Genomic DNA, 19,472 nt, shown 5'->3' on the forward strand with positions numbered 1-19,472 from the left:
CCCACTGTAGAGCGTGCATGTGCACATTTTGTTACCGGGGCGGACTGGGTGGTTTTCCAAATCTCCCAAATCACTGAATGCTCCTTTAACTCATTTAGGTCTGACATCGAAATTTAAAAAATGTCTTCTAAATCCTACAGTTTTCTGAAATACCTTGTGTTTCTGTATCAGTGGTGTTCAATATTTCATGTCAAGGACCCCAAAAATGATATGTAATATACAAGTTCATAGCGCGGCACCGAGTGCCGTGCTATGAACTTGTAGGTCTGCTATTTTTCAATACCAAAAGGGGTTCCCGCCTAAAATGGGTTAACACTCTCATAGCCTCTGTACGCAGGCTTTTATTTTCCTTCGCATTCGGCTCGAAAATTCGCCCCAAATTTGGTGACGTCAGTGTGCACTGTTTTCTACCAGGGAGGGGAGGGGCGGAGGGGGAGGCGCTCAGATCGGTGAACCAATATGATCCAATGCCGTGATCCCAGCGGCCCTCTAGACCAGAAATCACGGCGGCAACACTCTCATGACCAAAGAGGAAGCCATTGCTGTGTCCACACATGCTATCGACATTATTAGCCTTCATACCCTGGGCTAGAAGCAGTGTTAATCAGAAAACATCAGCATCCACATTCAAAAAAACCCATACAGATCAATGAGGGACTCACTTCTTCTTGATGTTGGGACACAACTTGAGCACATCCTCCTTACAGGCCATCTTGAACTTGTAGGAGAAACGGAAGTCTTTCATCTGGATCTGTAGGAGAGGAGAGGATGAGAGAGACACATTATGTCACGTAAACTCTTAACCATTGGGTCATCTTAAAATCGTCTCATATCGTCCAAAAATAAACAAACTCTCTCTGTTTATTTGTTTCTATTTTGGAACACAGTTCATATTTGACGTGATTAAAAAAAAAAAAAAAAGTCTACAGAATGGGGGGGACCCCCTCCTCCCATTCTGTATTCCCATAGACTTTAAAAAAAAAAAACAATCAACAGCAGTAAACAGTAGTAAATTTACGTCAGACTTCGGTGCTCTATGGTATCAGATGAACTCTGAAAATGCAGAAATGCACTTACAAGGTGCGCAAGTGAATGAACAAAGACAAAGGAAAACAAAGAAAACATGACAGGCAGAGAGGGAAGGGATAAAAAAAAGACAGAACGACAGACAGACAGACAGAGGTCATACAGACAGATGGGTATAGAGGACAGACAGAGAAGGCTGTACTTTACTGACCAGCTGGAAGTGTGTGACTCCCACGGAGCATTTGTCGTTCATCTCTCTCTGATGTTTGTTCTGGACCAAACACTCCATCAGCTCACCTGTATCCATCTGGTTATCAGCAGCATCCTAACGCAGATAAAAACACACCACGTCGTATACACATGATGGCAGTGGCGTGCACAGACATTTAGAGGGGCAGGTGCTCAAGTTAAAAAAGGGCACCTTGTGCAGCGCGTGGAACCGGCCGGTTGCCTTAATCTATTTTGGGCGGGAACCCCTTTTGGTGTTAGCATTATGTTATGCTTTAGCTATTGAAAAATAGCAGATCTACAAGCTCATAGCGCGCCACCGAGTGGCGCGCTATGAACTTGTAGGTCTGCTATTTTTGAAAAAGAAAAAAAAAGAAAAAAAAAAGGTTTTTTTTCTTCAAAAGGGCACATTGCCAAAAGGGCAGGGGGTGCTCTAGCACCCCCTAGTGTCTATCTGTGCACGCCACTGACGTCGTATACACATGATGGGCAGGGACTGACGCGGGAGAGTGAAGATTTCAGAGTACACCGAGAGATATAAGAAGAAGAACTAGAAAGGTTTGATCGATAGAGCGCAAATCTCTGCCGGGAGACATTCCCTATACCTACGTGAAATTAAAAAATGTAATGAAATAAAAACACACCGATAACCGACATTTCTAATATTTGCAAAGATTTTGAAACAACAGCAACGTTTCACTTCCAAGCAAAGATAATCATACAAATAAACACAAATTAGCTTTTTCATAGTTAAAAATTCTCGCCCTGATGAAGACCAGTTATGGTCAAAACATGTTGGCAGTTGCCTTTTAATTAAACAAAGGCTATGCCTCCTTTTAACTTTGAGTGCCCGGATCGTCTCTTTTTTTCCCTACAAAACTGAACTTTTATTTAATTTAACCACTTTTCCAAAATAAATCTAAAACAGCTCACAGTGTGTCACAACACACATCGTTGTGAGCTTCTAGAACTGCTTTTTGGCATATAATGACTTGCCCAAATTAGGGACGGCAGGTTGAAAGTGGTTACAAATGGAGGACACATGGGGTTGAGGGTGGATGACACTTACGTGACAGTGGGCCTGTAGAACTGGCTCACAGGCTCTCATCAGCAAGGCCTCTATCTGAATGTCCTGTCAAAACACAACATCCAGCACTTCACAATACAACCTCACACCCAAAAGTCAACAATCCCACTGAACCGTTGGGTGCAGTATGGTACAGTAATACACAGTAAACAAATAAAGCCATTGTGGTACTTTAACCCTGAGAGGGCACACATGGAACCAAAATGGGTCAAAACTAAATGTGATGCAAGAACTCAACTATAAAATATTGGTGGACTTACTCACATACATATAAGATATAATAAGACATAATTGCATAAAATGTCAAATGTGATTGCTCCTCAAGCCTTCTCAACAAGAGGCAGTAAACGGGCAATCGGTGAACCAATATTGGCTCCATGTGCTATCCACCCCTCTAGACCAGAAAGCACGCTGGCTGGGCCAAGCACCATGTGCTACCCACCCCTCTAGACCAGAAAGCACGCTGGCTGGGCCAGGCTCCATGCGCTATACCCACCCCTCTAGACCAGAAAGCACGCTGGCTGGGCCAGGCTCCATGCGCTATATCCACCCCTCTAGACCAGAAAGCACGCTGGCTGGGCCAGGCTCCATGCGCTATCCACCCCTCTAGACCAGAAAGCACGCTGGCTGGGCCAGGCAACATGTGCTACCCACCCCTCTAACCCACCCCTCTAGACCAGAAAGCACGCTGGCTGGGCCAGGCTCCATGCGCTATACCCACCCCTCTAGACCAGAATGCACGCTGGCTGGGCCAGGCTCCATGCGCTATACCCACCCCTCTAGACCAGAAAGCACGCTGGCTGGGCCAGGCAACATGTGCTACCCACCCCTCTAACCCACCCCTCTAGACCAGAAAGCACGCTGGCTGGGCCAGGCACCATGTGCTACCCACCCCTCTAACCCACCCCTCTAGACCAGAAAGCACGCTGGCTGGGCCAGGCTCCATGCGCTATACCCACCCCTCTAGACCAGAAAGCACGCTGGCTGGGCCAGGCTCCATGCGCTATACCCACCCCTCTAGACCAGAAAGCACGCTGGCTGGGCCAGGCTCCATGCGCTATATCCACCCCTCTAGACCAGAAAGCACGCTGGCTGGGCCAGGCTCCATGCGCTATCCACCCCTCTAGACCAGAAAGCACGCTGGCTGGGCCAGGCAACATGTGCTACCCACCCCTCTAACCCACCCCTCTAGACCAGAAAGCACGCTGGCTGGGCCAGGCTCCATGCGCTATACCCACCCCTCTAGACCAGAATGCACGCTGGCTGGGCCAGGCTCCATGCGCTATACCCACCCCTCTAGACCAGAAAGCACGCTGGCTGGGCCAGGCAACATGTGCTACCCACCCCTCTAACCCACCCCTCTAGACCAGAAAGCACGCTGGCTGGGCCAGGCACCATGTGCTACCCACCCCTCTAACCCACCCCTCTAGACCAGAAAGCACGCTGGCTGGGCCAGGCACCATGTGCTACCCACCCCTCTAGACCAGAAAGCACGCTGGCTGGGCCAGGCTCCATGCGCTATACCCACGCCTCTAGACCAGAAAGCACGCTGGCTGGGCCAGGCTCCATGCACTATACCCACCCCTCTAGACCAGAAAGCACGCTGGCTGGGCCAGGAGACTACAGACGCTGCACTAACGGGGGTGTGCGGGCAACGGCAGTAACAGTGTTAAGGAGAACTCTGTTATTCTAAATGTTAGCTTCGACTAGCTCTGGTCCATAGCATTAGAATCTTAACGCTATGGACCAGAGCTAGTCAAATAATAAAGCCCAATTCTATTGTATTGTTTTTCTATTGCCTTCTCCTAGTGCCGAGTGTAGTCAGTGGGGTGTTCTGTTTCTTTTTCTTTTTCAGAGATGCACACGCATAGGCTGTACGCTTGTGCGTGTTCAATGGATGTAAGGATTTAGCAGACGGCTTTTCCCCCCCTAAAACGTGTATATAGCGTAACACGGTAGATTGGTAGAACACACCACTGAGTGCAGTGGGTCTGACTGGTAGTGACAGGCTGTACCTCTGACTCCAACTCGGTCAGGTTCCCCACCACCTCCTTACACACTGGAACCAGGTCCTCCAGGTGGTCCTGAAGACACTCCAGTTCCTGCAACAACACAGTAGTTCCACCATCAATGAATCCGTGATTTTGATTTGGTTGATTAGTAGGTTAAGTCTGTTGAATACAAATTAATTTAGTTTATTTTGTCGACAAAAAAATGTATTTCGGCGGGCCTCGATGGCGTCGTAATGCCCGATTTTAGACTTGTGTCTAAAGGCTGAAAATGGCCGATCTTGTAGATCTGCTATTTTCAGAGCGTAACACCCGAGCACAACTAAACATAAAATAACTTGCCTTAGTTCTACTGGATCTCTTCTCCACTAGTCACTCGCTAACATTCTAGTCTAGATTTTATTTGTTGATGAAACTGTCAATATATTTAGTCTTCGTTTTAGTCATCATAGCTTAGTTTTTATTTAGTTTTCGTCAGTGAAAGTCGGTAGTCATAGTTTTAGTCTACGAAATTAACACTGCAGTAAATCAGTACTATTATGACTATAGTTGTGCAGCGGTAGTGGTCATAGACTCATGGAATGTCTGTGTGAAATGCACCACAGTTTATCCACACATTTGTCAACCAGTGGGGGCTGAAAACACACACACACAGACTGCCTGTGTGAGTTTGAGGTTTCCACCCGATTCTATTTATTCGTTTTCTTGGTTTCTTTGTCATTTTGCTAAATTGAAACTAGATGACCAGATTTTCATTAAACTAGTAGTATTAACTTGAGTATTACCTGTCCAGTATCTGTCTATACTATAGTGTATGTATGTAGTATTAACTGAGTATTACCTGTCCATTATCTGTCTATAGTGTATGTATGTAGTATTACCTGTCCATTATCTGTCTATAGTGTATGTATGTAGTATTACCTGTCCATTATCTGTCTATAGTGTATGTATGTAGTATTACCTGTCCATTATCTGTCTATAGTGTATGTATGTAGTATTACCTGTCCAGTATCTGTCTATAGTGTATGTATGTAGTATTACCTGTCCATTATCTGTCTATAGTGTATGTATGTAGTATTACCTGTCCATTATCTGTCTATAGTGTATGTATGTAGTATTACCTGTCCAGTATCTGTCTATAGTGTATGTATGTAGTATTACCTGTCCAGTATCTGTCTATAGTGTATGTATGTAGTATTACCTGTCCAGTATCTGTCTATAGTGTATGTATGTAGTATTACCTGTCCAGTATCTGTCTATAGTGTATGTATGTAGTATTACCTGTCCAGTATCTGTCTTGTCACTGCACCATTTTCCCAGGTCAGTCATACAGCGTCTCTGGAGTTCAGGGTCTAACTTGACGTCCAGCGCCCTCTGGTGGAGAACCCTCTGTACCTCCACCTTACAGTCCCTAGATAACTGCAGTGCACGCACGCACGCACGCACGCACGCACGCACGCACGCACACACGCACGCGCGCACACACACACACACACACACACACACACACACACGCGTAAAGTGAGTGCAAAACACACGTGCACACACAAATATGCAAGCATGCTGACTGACACAAGCGCACACAAAATAATGCTGAGGATTCGATAATCATACAGAAGCAGTTCATCCATTGATTAGACAGTGTAATTACAACACTGAGGCCAACCAATCAGCACATCCTCTACTAGCACCTCATTGGCTCCGGGCAGGAGACAGTGTAATTACACCACTGAGGCCAACCAATCAGCACATCCTCTACTAGCACCTCATTGGCTCCGGGCAGGACACAGAAAACCCGGACGGAGCTGAAGTGTACTCAATTATTCATGAACCCAATTATTCTGAAGCGTATGCTGCTCAAACTGGACCGTTTTGTCCACGGTTCCAAACAGGTGTGTTCTTTATTTCGGATTTTCTCTTTAACATGCTGTATTAAAATCGATCCCAATTGGGGGAAATTTTCTCAAGCCCCCGCCACCACCATGATCAACACTTTTCATTGGATAGGGTGATTGGGTGGAGACTTACATGGTCTTCTGAACTTGGCTGTCAGACAGAGAGTGAGAATGTGTTACTTAAGCAATATTAATATTGTAATATTGCAATTATACATCACATTTAACAGTTATCCTTAAAAAGAAAATCGCTGAAAAAACATGTTTTTTTAATGACAGATGTAGTCACTAAGACCACAAATGTCCCAAGAAACTAGCTAGCCTAGCCACCGAGTTTGCTGTGCTGTGTTGTAGGTCTGCTATTTTTGAAAAATCGTGAAAATGTGGCGCAAATCTTTGAATATTCTTTCAGAGCGAACCTCTTTTTTAACTAAAACCTTTGCTTCTGGGGGGGGGGGGGGGGTCCCTGGAACTACATATTTTGAGATGGGGTCGGCGGCCAAATACAGATAATTCTGGGGGGCTCCCTGAATTGAAATAGTTTGAGCACCACTAACATAGAAACATGGGTTGTTCAGACAACTGTCACGATTTAGAAGACATTTTGAAGAACCGTTCTCAGGTCTAAATGGGATAATATCTATATCATTATAATTTATACATGGGGGAGGAATGAAAGGGGGAGGTGGAGAATGATGCCCAGGTTGAGGACATGGATGAAGTCTTTGGAAGAGCGGGTGAGGTATTTGGGGCAGATGATGATGATTTCCGATGTATTGCGGTTGCGTTGGAGAAAAGGTATTTTGCTTTACTTCTGTGAGACAGGCAGGGGGGTGGAGTTGGTGGAGTTGGTCACAGCGACGGTCTTGGTGGAGAGGTATAGCTGCGGGTCATCGTTGTAACTAGGAGTCCATGGTGGCGGAGGATCTGACCAAGTGGTAGTATAGGCCATTACCAATCGGCTCTTTAGCCGATTGGTAACGTATGCGGCTTACTGATACGACGTTCTGGGTTCGCCTCCCGGCCGGCACTACAGTAGGATGAAGAATAAATGAAGAGGAGGGGACCAAGAACTGAGCCCTGTGCCAGTCGCTGCGGCAGTGGAGGAGTTGCGCTTATTGATGGAGATGAATTGTTGAATGCCGTTGGTGACCTTTATGAGAGCAGTTTCAGCACTTTGTGACGAGCGGAAAACGGATCGAAATGATTCAGAAAGGTTATGTGGAGTGTCCATGTGAGATTTGAGCTGGGATGCAACAGTTCGTTCAAGGATTTGGGAAGAAGGAAGAGGAGGTTAGAGACGGGGCCGGTCATTGGTGGAGGAGTTGGGATCAACTCTAGGTTTATTGTTTTATTATTATTTTTAAATTGGGGTGATGTCGGTAAGCTTGAGAACAGGGGGAAGGCGGCTAGGGCACAGGGAAGAGTTTATGATATTGTTGATAAGTGGAAAGAGTACGGGGAGACAGTCAATAACTATGGTGGAGAGGAATGGGTCAGAGTTTATGGAGGATAGGGTGGATGCGGTTATGTCAGTGAGGAAAGTGAGTGGGTGGCCGGGGAATAGAGTTGGCTGGTTCAGAATCAGGTATGAAGGTATAGAGGACAGTTCAGTGTGTATGGAGTCACATCTTTGACTGAAAACATTATAGGAACGTTTCCGGTGGTGAATGAGGTGGTGATGGTGTCCATGGTCTTGAGGAGTTTGCTGATGGTGGGGGGGGGGGGGGGAAGTGGAAAATGTACCTTGATGTCTTCCCTACTGTCCGTCTCTTCTACATCATCTCCTCCTCAACTTCCCTTCCTATTGTCTCTCTCTCTCAACTGTCCCACCGCCTGTCTCTCCTACAGTGTCTCCATATCAGCTTTCCTATCCATCCTTTCACTGGACATGGAGGTGCAACTTATGTATGGAGTATGTGGTGGTCAAGCACGCACGCACATACATACACAATCACACAAACAGCATTGTGCATACCCTGCGGCCTTGTTCCTCAGTGCGGTAGGCATGCCGGTACAGACAGGAGAAGACCGCTCCAGGGGGCATCAGTTCACTGCTCTCATTCCAGCCGTGTGTGTGACAGAGCCGCGCTGCGTCACCCTGACATTTCTTATACAAGATAGGATCCAGTCTGACAGAGGATTACAACCACACACATATGCAGTTTTTGTATACAATATAATATACAACATACACATCACAAACGTATCAATGGAACCGAAATCAATGGAAATGTCTATGTCTTAAATAACGCATTTCCCAGGTTTTATCGCGCATAAAACTTATTTTGAAGAGCCAAATATCCGTAACCACATGTTACAAAATGCTGTGTGTGGTGTCTTGACCGGTTGTTGTTCTCTCGCTCGGTGCAGAAAAAACCTGACCGCGAGTATCACAGCGCCGGCTGTGGGCAGTTGAAAAACCTTGTTTTCACCATAAACGACATTCATTGCGCCAATTTGGAGATACAGGCATTTGAACGCGGACCGTTCAATGCAAGTGAATGCATCTTCAAAATGGCCGGGGCCACTGTCCCACTTGGACTGTTGTGCTAACGAACAGTGGCCAATGATACGATCGGATCAAAACATGGATTAAAGAACCAGAACCCCTGGATAACGTAGAAGCTATGTGTCTGGCAGGCTAGACGATTAATTTAACACCGTTTTCTACGGTTCTGGCGGGCTGCGTGTTAATTGTTAAAATATACTGTACACTTTCAAGCGGAAACAATACAGTACATTTGAATTAGGTTACAACAGAGTGCACTTACTTCCAGTCTCTGGAGATGAAGTACTGCAGCTCCAGCAGTCTGTGTTCACAATCCTCCACCATCTTCTCTGTGTACAGGTGTTCCATTAGACAAGACAGGATCCTGCACGCACGCACACACGCACGCACACAGACAGTCCATTAGCCTGTGCTCGTACCAGGCTATGCATGCTTTTATACAGGTGTGTGTGTGTGTGTGTGTGTGTGTGTGTGTGTGTGTGTGTGTGTGTGTCTTGTTTTCAGCTCACATGGGGTCTCCATTGCGGATGTGTTTACATGCTGTCTGGATGACAGACTCACAGGCCTCGTTGAGGGCCCGGTCGATCCTGTAGTCGGCCCCGGGGTCTGCGGCCTGGATCAGAGATTGGAGCTGCAGGGAGACCAAGACCACAGCCCTGTCACTTGTGTGTATAGAAACACTTTATTATTGCAGTGGTGTCCCTGAGGCGTTTTATAGATTGGACTTTACGCTAGGTATAATGTATTTTATATTACAGTAAAAGTGTGGCATATAAAGACATACTTAAGACTCACCTATCGGTATTGTAAAACTCATTCATCTTATTTTATTCTATTTCCCGGATTGTATCATTTATCATACATTTTAATTGTTATGTCAACTACCGTACGATATTGGTTTTGTTTATACAGGTTATACATTTGCTGTTAATATTATGACCTCACCAATTCAATTTCCTGTGTATATATTGTACTTTCCAACATGAGCACTAGCCAAACACAAATAGGCATGTTGTGTTCTCATTTATCTAATGCATCTAACAACGGTTCCTAAGCAGCCCCCAGCAGGTATACTGGGGGCTGTTGATTGTGTTGCTGAAAGATGGAAACTCAGAATGTTGTCCATTTTGTTAAAAAAAACTAAAAAAAATGTTTCTAGAATGAAAGAAAAGAAAAAAATAATTTCCTTCTTTTTTTCTTTTCTTTTTTTGCCTAACAATAATTAAAAATAAGTTGTATACAAACAGATGGATGGAAGTGTGAAAACCTTGTCCTCACCGCATTCTGACAGGGTGCGTCCATGGTGCTGCCCTTCTCCCCTCGGCCCAGTCTCATCAGACAGTGGAGGGTGCGTCCCTTGCGGTGCAGTCCAGAGCAATGGGACTCGATCTCCGTGCGGCAATGGAGCACAATCTCTGGACTCAGAGAGAAGTCCTCCATCAGCATCCTCCTGTAGTCCAACATCTCCCCCTGACACTCCCCTGTCACAGCACGGCCTGGACAGCCCACACACACACAGGGACAAGAATTCATCCATGGCGCAGTGTTGATTTCGTCGACGAAAAATGTTCGTCGACTATCCTTTTTCACTGACGAAAACTAAATGGAAACTAAGCTATGATGACTAAAAGTAAGACTAAATATATTGACAATTTCGTCAACAAATACAAACTAGACTAAAATGTTAGGAAGGGACTAGTGGACAAAAGATCCAGTATAAGTCACTCATTTTACACTTGGTTGCATGCTGAAAATAGCAGATCTACAAGCTCACAATGCGACGCGTTGTGAGCTCGGCTATTTTCAGCAAGTGTAAAATCAGCCATTACGACACCATCAAGGCCCCTCAAAATACATTTTAGTCGACTAAATCAACTAGATTTAGTCAACTAAAATCTTATGACAGTTAGTCTACTACTAAAACTAGACTAACACTAAAGCATTTCAGGTGACTAAAAATGTGACTAAAACTAAATTAAGTTTTATTCCAAAGACTATGACTAAAACTAAAATCTAAATTTGCTGCCAAAAACGACACAGATCCCACGGCACCCGAGCTCCAATGCAGTTCACAGTGTTTACATTTGACTAGTATTGATTGTTTTCATTATTTCCTTATTCTATACTTTCTCAATTAAAACCCATTTTGGGCAGGAACCCCATTTGGTGTTGTAAACATTGTGTTATAATTTAGCTATTGAAAAATAGCAGATCTACAAGCTCATAGCGCGGCACCGATTGAGCTTGTAGGTCTGCTATTTTTTTAAATCGTGAAAATGTGGCACAAATCTTTGAATATATATTCTTTCAGAGCGAACGTTTTTAACTCAAATATTTGCTTCTGAGGGGTTCCTGGAACAACATATTTTCAGATGGGGGTCGGTGGCCAATTACATATCATTTTTGGGGTCCTTGACATGAAATATTGAGCACCACTCATATAGAAACATGAGGTATTTCAGAAAACTGTCAGAATTTAGAAGACATTTTTTAAATGTCGACATCAAGGCCTGAATGGATTAATCAAATAATCGAGTCTTATTATATACCTAATACAGGGATACAACTGTTGCACCCGATACTGAAGTGGTTCCCCCGGGACTGTTACATTTTCACTACTTTTAATTTATGGGATTTCTTTGATATTTTCTTCATTGATTGTTTTGTCTTTAATACATGAAAACCTTTGCTTTTATGGCAATGTTTTTTGAAAATGCTTTGAAATAATAATGATTAACCCATTTTGACGTGAGATCAGATTCTAAAAATGTCTTCTACATCCTGACAGTTTTCTGAAGAAGCTATGTTTCTATGTCAGTCGTTCAGGCGCGCTATGAGCTTGTAGATCTGCTATTTTTCAATAGCTAAAGCATAACATAATGCCAACACCAGAAGGGGTTCCCGGGGGTTAAAAACGAAATGTAGGGCGAAAAGGGCCTTTCTGTGTGGAGTTTGCATGTTCTCCCCGTGTCCCCTAGGGTAGGTACTAGGGGTATGCTGAAATATCGATATTGCGATATATATCGATATGTCCTTCCGCGATATATAATCGATATCGATTATTAAAATATAGATTATAATTTATTATAATTTTTTTAATTTGAAATAAAATAATGTTGTTCATCATGAAGTGATGAACAACATTTAGAAAAGGAGGACATGACATTGTCCAAACAGCTTTGTGGGAATACAAAATGCAGAATGCATTTCCCCATGAGTGGACAAGTCCACTGACACCAGTGATAATGGTCAGTTGGTGGTGTTTGTGAGGTATTATGATGATACCAGTGATAATGGTCAGTTGGTGGTGTTTGTGAGGCATAATGATGATACCAGTGATAATTGTCAGTTGGTAGTGTTTGTGAGTTATTATGATGAGGGTACGAGGCAAAGGGGGAGTTTATTGAGTATTCATTTAGTGTTTGAGTGGTGCAACCACTCCTATAGACAGCTATGTGTGTCCCTCCCTGTGTCTGAGCACGAAAATAGTATTTTGTAGTTGCAGATAATCGTGATATATCATTGATGAAATTTCATACAATATATCGCAAATATCGCAATATATCGAATATCGTGATATTATCGTTATCGAGGGCCTAATATCGCTATATATATCATATCGTGAGGTACCCATATCGTCCCACCCCTAGTAGGTACCCTCACAAAAACATGCAGTAATCCTGGTCTCTAAAATGCCTCCCCCTGGCCAGCCGGGGCGCCTGATGGAGGGGAAAGGAACTGGTCGGAATAACGTGTTCCTTCCACGCGCTACGTCCGGCCAAGGAAACATCCCCCTGTTAGGTGAAAAGAAGCAGCTTGGACTCCTCATGCATAGAAGGAAGCATGAGGTCAGTCCGTTGCTCTCCCCAGGTTGGCAGAGGGAGTTTAGCGCCCAGGATTACATTAGATAATTGACACTACTAATTGAATTCTACTTCATTAAATAATTTCAAACATAAGTTTAGGACCCACTTAATTGACCAGATCACTTAATTATATTTCTTTGTATCATCTCTTCTTTTCTCTAATCATGTAGATAACCAAGAATTCTAATCATGTTCTTGTTGTTTTGTTCTTGTTTTATATACTGCAATCATGTTTTCTGGATATTCTATATCTCTTGTACAATGTTTCATTGTGATTTACATAGGTAGAGGCCTCGTATAAGCCCCTTGGGCTTTTTTGCCTCAGCCTAGCACTTTACCCTTCTTATATATGTTCACTGTTTTTATACTGTGCTTTTTTTTATACTGTGCTGAATAAATAAATACAAATACACTGGGTGAAAAAATGGGTTACAAAATCGTGGGATAAAAAAAACGAAATGTAGGAAACCCAGTGCTGTGGAAACAGTGCTCTACTGCAGGGGTTCTCAACGTTTTTGGACGGGGACCCCCGGAAATGCTTTGGCAATGTCTCGGGACCCCCGCCCCGCCCCCTCCCGACCCCCAATATAAATTGACTGCTACAATAACCTTAAACCATTTTGGGCGGGAACCCCTTTTGGTGTTTTAAGCATTATGTTATAATTTAGCTATTGAAAAATAGCAGATCTACAAGCTCATAGCGCGCCACCGAGTGGCGCGCTATGAGCTTGTAGGTCTGCTATTTTTGAAAAATCATGTTTTTTTTAATCTTTTTTTTTTTTGAAAATAATTTGGGGACCCCCTAAAATAATGTGGCGACCCCCCCGAGGGGTCGCGACCCACGGGTTGAGAACCCCTGCTCTACTGTATATCCGACATCCAGCCGTGCACCCACCTCTGTGCACGGCTGACTCCAGGCAGAGCAGCAGGTAGGAGAGGCGTGCCTCGCGGGCTCTGGGCAGGCTGGTGTCCAGATTACAGCGATAGCGCCTCAGGTCCGACTTGCACGCCTTGGCCAGAGAATAGCTCACCTTGTAGTCCTGAGCTATCAGCTTCTGACGGGTGGTCAGCGCATCTCGACACTGTCACACACACGCATGCACACGCACACACACAATTTAGGTATTTAGCAGACGTTCTTAATTCAGAGCAATTTACATTAAGCAATAACAAAAAGCATGGCAATACATCACATACATAAAAAGTAGTATCATGAAACATGCGTAAGCTAAGAACGTAACAGTGGAATAACTATAATGAAACTATACATAAACTATACAATACATATGTACTATAAAGTGCTATGACTACATCAAATGCAATTCTAGTGCCGTCTACATAACATGCTATAAGTCTGTATAGATATAAGTCCATTATCGCCAACTATCTATCTATCAAAATCCACACACACACACACACACACACACACACACACACACACACACACACACACACACACACACACACACACACACACACACACACACACACACACACACACACACACACACACACACACACACACACACACACACACACACACACACACACGATCAGTGGTTCCTAAACCTTTTAGCCTGTGAAAGATTTGACGGGACCGATCTATAAGCTCACAAAGCGTCGCTACACGCCATGTTGTGAGCTTGTAGATTGGCTATTTTCACGTCTAATTAAACGCTTGTTTTCTAATTTAAGAAATGTCTTAAATTTTTCTTTCAAAAAAATAATTTAATTTGTTTTCAATTAATGAAAAGAGAGAGAGAGAGAGAGAGAGAGAGAGAGAGAGAGAGAGAGAGAGAGAGAGAGAGACCTCATCTACACAGGCAAGGAGCGAGTGTTTTCCGACGGCGATATTACGCGAAAAACTGTTCTCATACGGAGCGTCACCGTTGCGTTGCGACGTAGCCTGAACCAATCAAATATTACCAATAAATAGTAGCATGTAGATCTCAACCAATGACAGCGTTTGAGGCCGCGAAACCTCACTCAAATAGAGACTCTGCGAGCGGAATATAGGAGGGGTTGACGACCTCGCTGCGCGCTCGCGGTACGTCAGAACAGTCTCATTGAAAAACATGCGTATTCGGTATTCTAATGAGATTTCATCGTTCACATCGTATCGCATCACCGGCAGTGTAGATCAGGGGTTCTCAACCCGTGGGTCGCGACCCCTCGGGGGGTCGCCAAATTATTTTAGGGGGTCCCCAAATTATTTAAAAAAAAAAAAAAAAAAAAAGATTTTTTTAATTTTTAATTTTCACGATTTTTCAAAAATAGCAGACCTACAAGCTCGTAGCGCGCCACTCGGTGGCGCGCTGAGCTTGTAGATCTGCTATTTTTCAATAGCTAAATTATAACAATGCTTAAAACACCAAAAGGGGTTCCCGCCCAAAATGGTTTAAGGTTATTGTAGCAGTCAATTTATATTGGGGGTCGGGAGGGGGCGGGGCGGGGGTCCCGAGACGTTGCCAAAGCATTTCCGGGGGTCCCCGGCCAAAAACGTTGAGAACCCCTGGTGTAGATGAGGTGTGAACATGACAATGTGCCAAGAGGCCAAAGGTATACCTTCTCTGACATGGACTCTTCAAACTTGTGGTTGAACAGACACTTGTACACCTTCCCTTCACCAGCCAGGGTCTGATGACACACAAGAAATAAAGTAAGAACGTGAACAATGAGGGACATTCGCACGCATCAGAGATATAGGTGACAACAGAAACGCATCAGCGAGATACTGTAGGTGACAACAGCAACAGGTGATTCATTCTTATCTTCTTCTGATACTTCAAATTTAGACCATTCAACATTGATTCATATTCATATTCAGCAGTAGTAGTAGTAGCAGAACTACAACATCAGATATTCACCACAAAAGAGATTTAGTGTACATGTAAAAGAGGAGCGGACCAAGTAGTGTGTGTGTATGTGTGTGCGTGCGTGCGTGCGTGCGTGCGTGCGTGCGTGCGTGCGTGCGTGCGGAGGATTTTAATGGATAGATAGATAGTGGGCGTTGTGTCGTACGTTCTCACAGAAGCGCTCGCGGTCGTCCCGGCAGGCGAAGTACAGATGTCTGTCCAGGTGGAAGTCGTCAGAGGACAGCTCCGCCACGCGCATCGTAGCCCTCCTGCAGTCATCCGTGACGGAGGACGAGCGCTCCTCCTTCTCCTCGGCCTCCTTCACCAACGCCTTCTCCAGACACGAGATCACCTCCCCCTGGGAATGGACGTCCTGGAGACACACAAGACAAAAAGAAGAAAAGTGGACATCAGATGCACGCTTCAAAACGGGAGGAGGGAGGGGGGGGAAGAGGGCGAATTTTGTTGAAGGGTGCGTGTGACGTGTCTGCGAAATGGGACAGCCCTTTGCGCACCTCTGTGACATATCCGACACTGCTTCTGTTTGGAGTAGGAGGATGTTTGCATTAACCCATTTTGACCTGAGATCAGATTCTAAAAATGTCTTCTAAATCCTGAGTTTTCTGAAAAAGCTATGTTTCTATGTCAGTCGTTCTTCGATTTTTCAAAAATAGCAGACCTACAAGCTCGTAGCGCGCCACTCGGTGGCCGATTAATGGGGTAATTAACTGGTATAAAAGTGGCCACTGAGTGTAAAACTGTAACGAGACCAGAGTCTGTCTGTAGATAATTTGAATGTTCACACATTTGTCCACCGGAGGGTGATGAAGATGCCCAAAACAAACTAGTGCAATCAGACTCCCATTTGAAAGGCGATGATCCACATGGCCTTATTTTACTACGATGACACATTTATATAGTATTTAGTTACTCAGAAGGAAAATACATCGCATCGATGCAACTGGGACGTATCCTCAGTGATGTATCCTGAGGTCAACGGGGTTTCGGGTCTCGCGAACATCATACCCCTCACTCAGGTGACCCAGCCGGGGTGATCAAGTCCCGACTTACGTCCCAGTAGCTACCCTCGATCAGACCCACTAGGGAAAGACCAGGGCCACACAATCCGTTGGAACCTATTGCTGCATTATGAATACACAAAGGGTTGGGTGGAAGTGGCCTGGGTTTGTTTCCCACGACAGAATCGATGTTGGATATGGAGGTAATTATTTTGTTTTAAAGATCCATTCAACAACATCGACATTTTAATGATTTAGTAAAGAAACTGCTACAAAATATAACTTTTATCCATACTAACTTATCACACAGTTAAAGGTATATTCAGTGATTTGACTTAATCTAAATATCACTTATTTTTTCTTTTTTTCTGGATAATCCTCCCTACTATAGAGTGTGCTGACCATATAAGGAGTTCCTCCCTGTCCCCAGTGAGCCCCTGGGGTCAAAAAACCCTAGTTTCAGTTTTGGTGGCGGGTGGCAAAGCCTTCATCCAATCAGGATGAGAGAGGCCTTCCTCCAATCATGATCGAGTGGGGGCGGGCCTTGGTGCACATGCTGTTGGCCTGTTGCACTTCCCCCCACTGTAGAGCGTGCATGTGCACATTTTGTTACCGGGGCGGACTGGGTGGTTTTCCAAATCACTCAAATCACTGAATGCTCCTTTAACTTCTACTTGGGGTTTTAATTTGGGCAGGTGGGTTGGAGATAAACAGCATGTGTACACAGGTTATTAAAGATGGAGTGCCGTGATTTTTTTCCACCCTAAAACATGATCATAAGGTCTTGTTATATAAGGAGGAAGAGCTTTTTCAAAAAAGTGCATAGTATTTGTTAAAATGTGGTTTTTATGTGGGCACCCCCACCAGTTCATCAAGTATGCCTGGTTTGCGGTGATGGGTGGTGATCCACCTGAAGCTGTAGTAATAGGGGGAGGGGTTAGGGGAGGGGCTGATAATGTGACGTCACTATGTTACTGTTTTTTTCATTGGCACGTTTGACTGTCAAGGGTTCAGCCTCCAGGAAGAAACCCTAAATACAAAGGGAAGACATCATTGTACATAAAAACGACTCCAGGGTGTCACCTCATAGACACATGAAAAACTGGAAAAATACAAAAAATTGTGGCACTCCATCTTTAAACAGCATTTTAAAACAGTTAAGTAATAGATATAGTAATAGATAACCAGTAATACGCCTGAGGGCGAGGTCGCGTGCACGCATCCGCCTGGGTGGCAGCAGACTATGGGCGAGTGCTGGCGCTTTGTCATGGGGGGGTCAGATCAACATATCGGTCGGGGTGACGGCAGACTGCTGGGAGAGCGCTGGCACTTTTGCATGGGGGGGGTCAGATCAACATATGGAATGAATTCCGTACTGGCAACATATGGAGCGTGTCTTGAGTGTACAGGGTTTGATGAGGTCAGAACAACATGTGGAATGTCAGAACAGGTCAGCTCCATATATGGAGATCTAAGGGTGACAGCGGGGGCAGTGTCTTGAGTGTACAGGGTTTGATGAGGGCCCAGTTAATTTGCATACATTTTGGGACCATAAATCTGAAGATCGGATGAAGCCAGGTTCAAAATTATTGTTTCATTTTCTTGACATATTAGAGCCAAAGGAAATTACAGAGATTTTAGATATCTCTAATTATCACTCCATACATCAGAAAATACTGTCAAAAGACAAAAAACTTTTTTGCCATGTTTTTAGGAATAAAATGTAAATCAGGCTATGAATGATATATCAACTGTCAACAAACCCTTCTGTAAATTCCTGCGGCATATAGATATGAATAAGACTGGAAAGTTTGGTGTATGTGAAGTGGAGATTCTTTGTCCCAGGTATGAGGAAAACACATTTTTGAGAAAACGTTCTTTAAAGATTTGTATTGTAAAATTCCAAAACCGTTTTATTTGAAGCCACTATTTTGAGACAAAATATATCATCCAATGCTTGGCAACAACATATCAATCATGCCATATATTATTGGAAGGGTCTGGACCTCGAGCGGACTGTGGTTTGATCCAAATATAGTCATTTCCTTTGTATCAGCAACCAATCATGAAAAGAGAGAGTGTGGATTTTCACCCAGCAAAACGAGTTGGCTAAAATAAACTACTAAAATAAACATCTAAATGTGTATTTCTGTTCTATACTTATACATACAATTGTATGGTACAAAACACTGAAGTCCTTAAAGGAGAATTCCATACTAGAAGGCTTTCTTATCTTTATTTGTAGTTGTTACGTCCCCACCAAAGAGGTCCAGGTCTTATTTTGTGCAAAAGCGCATTATTGGCTATTTCCCCTACCATAAGCCCTCAATGAATAGAGCACCGAAGTCCTGACGTCACTTTCAGTAGAGGGCACCAACACACAGGTTTATAGGTTTTTTATTTGTATTGAAATCTCCATAGGGCGATTTTTATGTCGCTTCATATAAGAACTGTGTTTGAAAAATAAACCGATCACCCCGGCCTTTTCACTCATATGGATATGAAGCATCGACTGAAGGTGGAAATGTACAAATATACCCAAAGAGTAACAAAATAAGCGTTAGAAACGAGCCAAACAACCCAGAGACTACATTTCCGGGTAGGCTGCTTCTGCCCGCAGCCCGTCGCACAACAGAAACTGAACGTTAATTACGTTTATTTTATTTTATTGATATATAATGTATCGTGGTTAGTACGAGTCGAGTCACCACCAGCTGAGCTTACGTCAACGAGGAATCTCAGGAACGCAATATGTTGACAGCTGGGCGTGATGTATATGCTCAGCGACATTGCATTCATATGTAGTTTCAAGGCTTTTGCGGTCACATTAATTCCATTTTCTCTAGAAACTGGCTGTATCAAATATGAATGGACATCATTAACGACGCACAGCCACTCCCCTGACAGAAACGCCGGGGTGGTCGGTTTATTTTTCAAACACAGTTCTTATATGAAGCGACATAAAATCGCCCTAT

General features: G+C 44.0%; 1 protein-coding gene across 1 annotated transcript in view; it reads right to left on the reverse strand.

The window, feature by feature from the left end:
* LOC306919996 (Golgi apparatus protein 1-like) overlaps positions 1-19,472 on the reverse strand; it is a 53,081-nt gene that overhangs the window by 12,412 nt on the left and 21,197 nt on the right. The window contains exons 5-16 of the mRNA XM_079496583.1: positions 15,645-15,851; positions 15,189-15,260; positions 13,519-13,705; positions 10,036-10,253; positions 9,267-9,388; positions 9,020-9,121; positions 8,224-8,377; positions 5,632-5,769; positions 4,357-4,443; positions 2,324-2,386; positions 1,238-1,351; positions 663-751 (exon numbers count right to left, since the gene is read on the reverse strand). Coding sequence (XP_079352709.1) covers positions 663-751; positions 1,238-1,351; positions 2,324-2,386; positions 4,357-4,443; positions 5,632-5,769; positions 8,224-8,377; positions 9,020-9,121; positions 9,267-9,388; positions 10,036-10,253; positions 13,519-13,705; positions 15,189-15,260; positions 15,645-15,851 — 1,553 coding nt within the window. The remainder of the gene's footprint in view (positions 1-662; positions 752-1,237; positions 1,352-2,323; positions 2,387-4,356; positions 4,444-5,631; positions 5,770-8,223; positions 8,378-9,019; positions 9,122-9,266; positions 9,389-10,035; positions 10,254-13,518; positions 13,706-15,188; positions 15,261-15,644; positions 15,852-19,472) is intronic.

Source organism: Electrona antarctica (genome assembly GCF_951216825.1).
Source record: "Electrona antarctica genome assembly, chromosome: 3".
Classification (NCBI taxonomy): domain Eukaryota; kingdom Metazoa; phylum Chordata; class Actinopteri; order Myctophiformes; family Myctophidae; genus Electrona; species Electrona antarctica.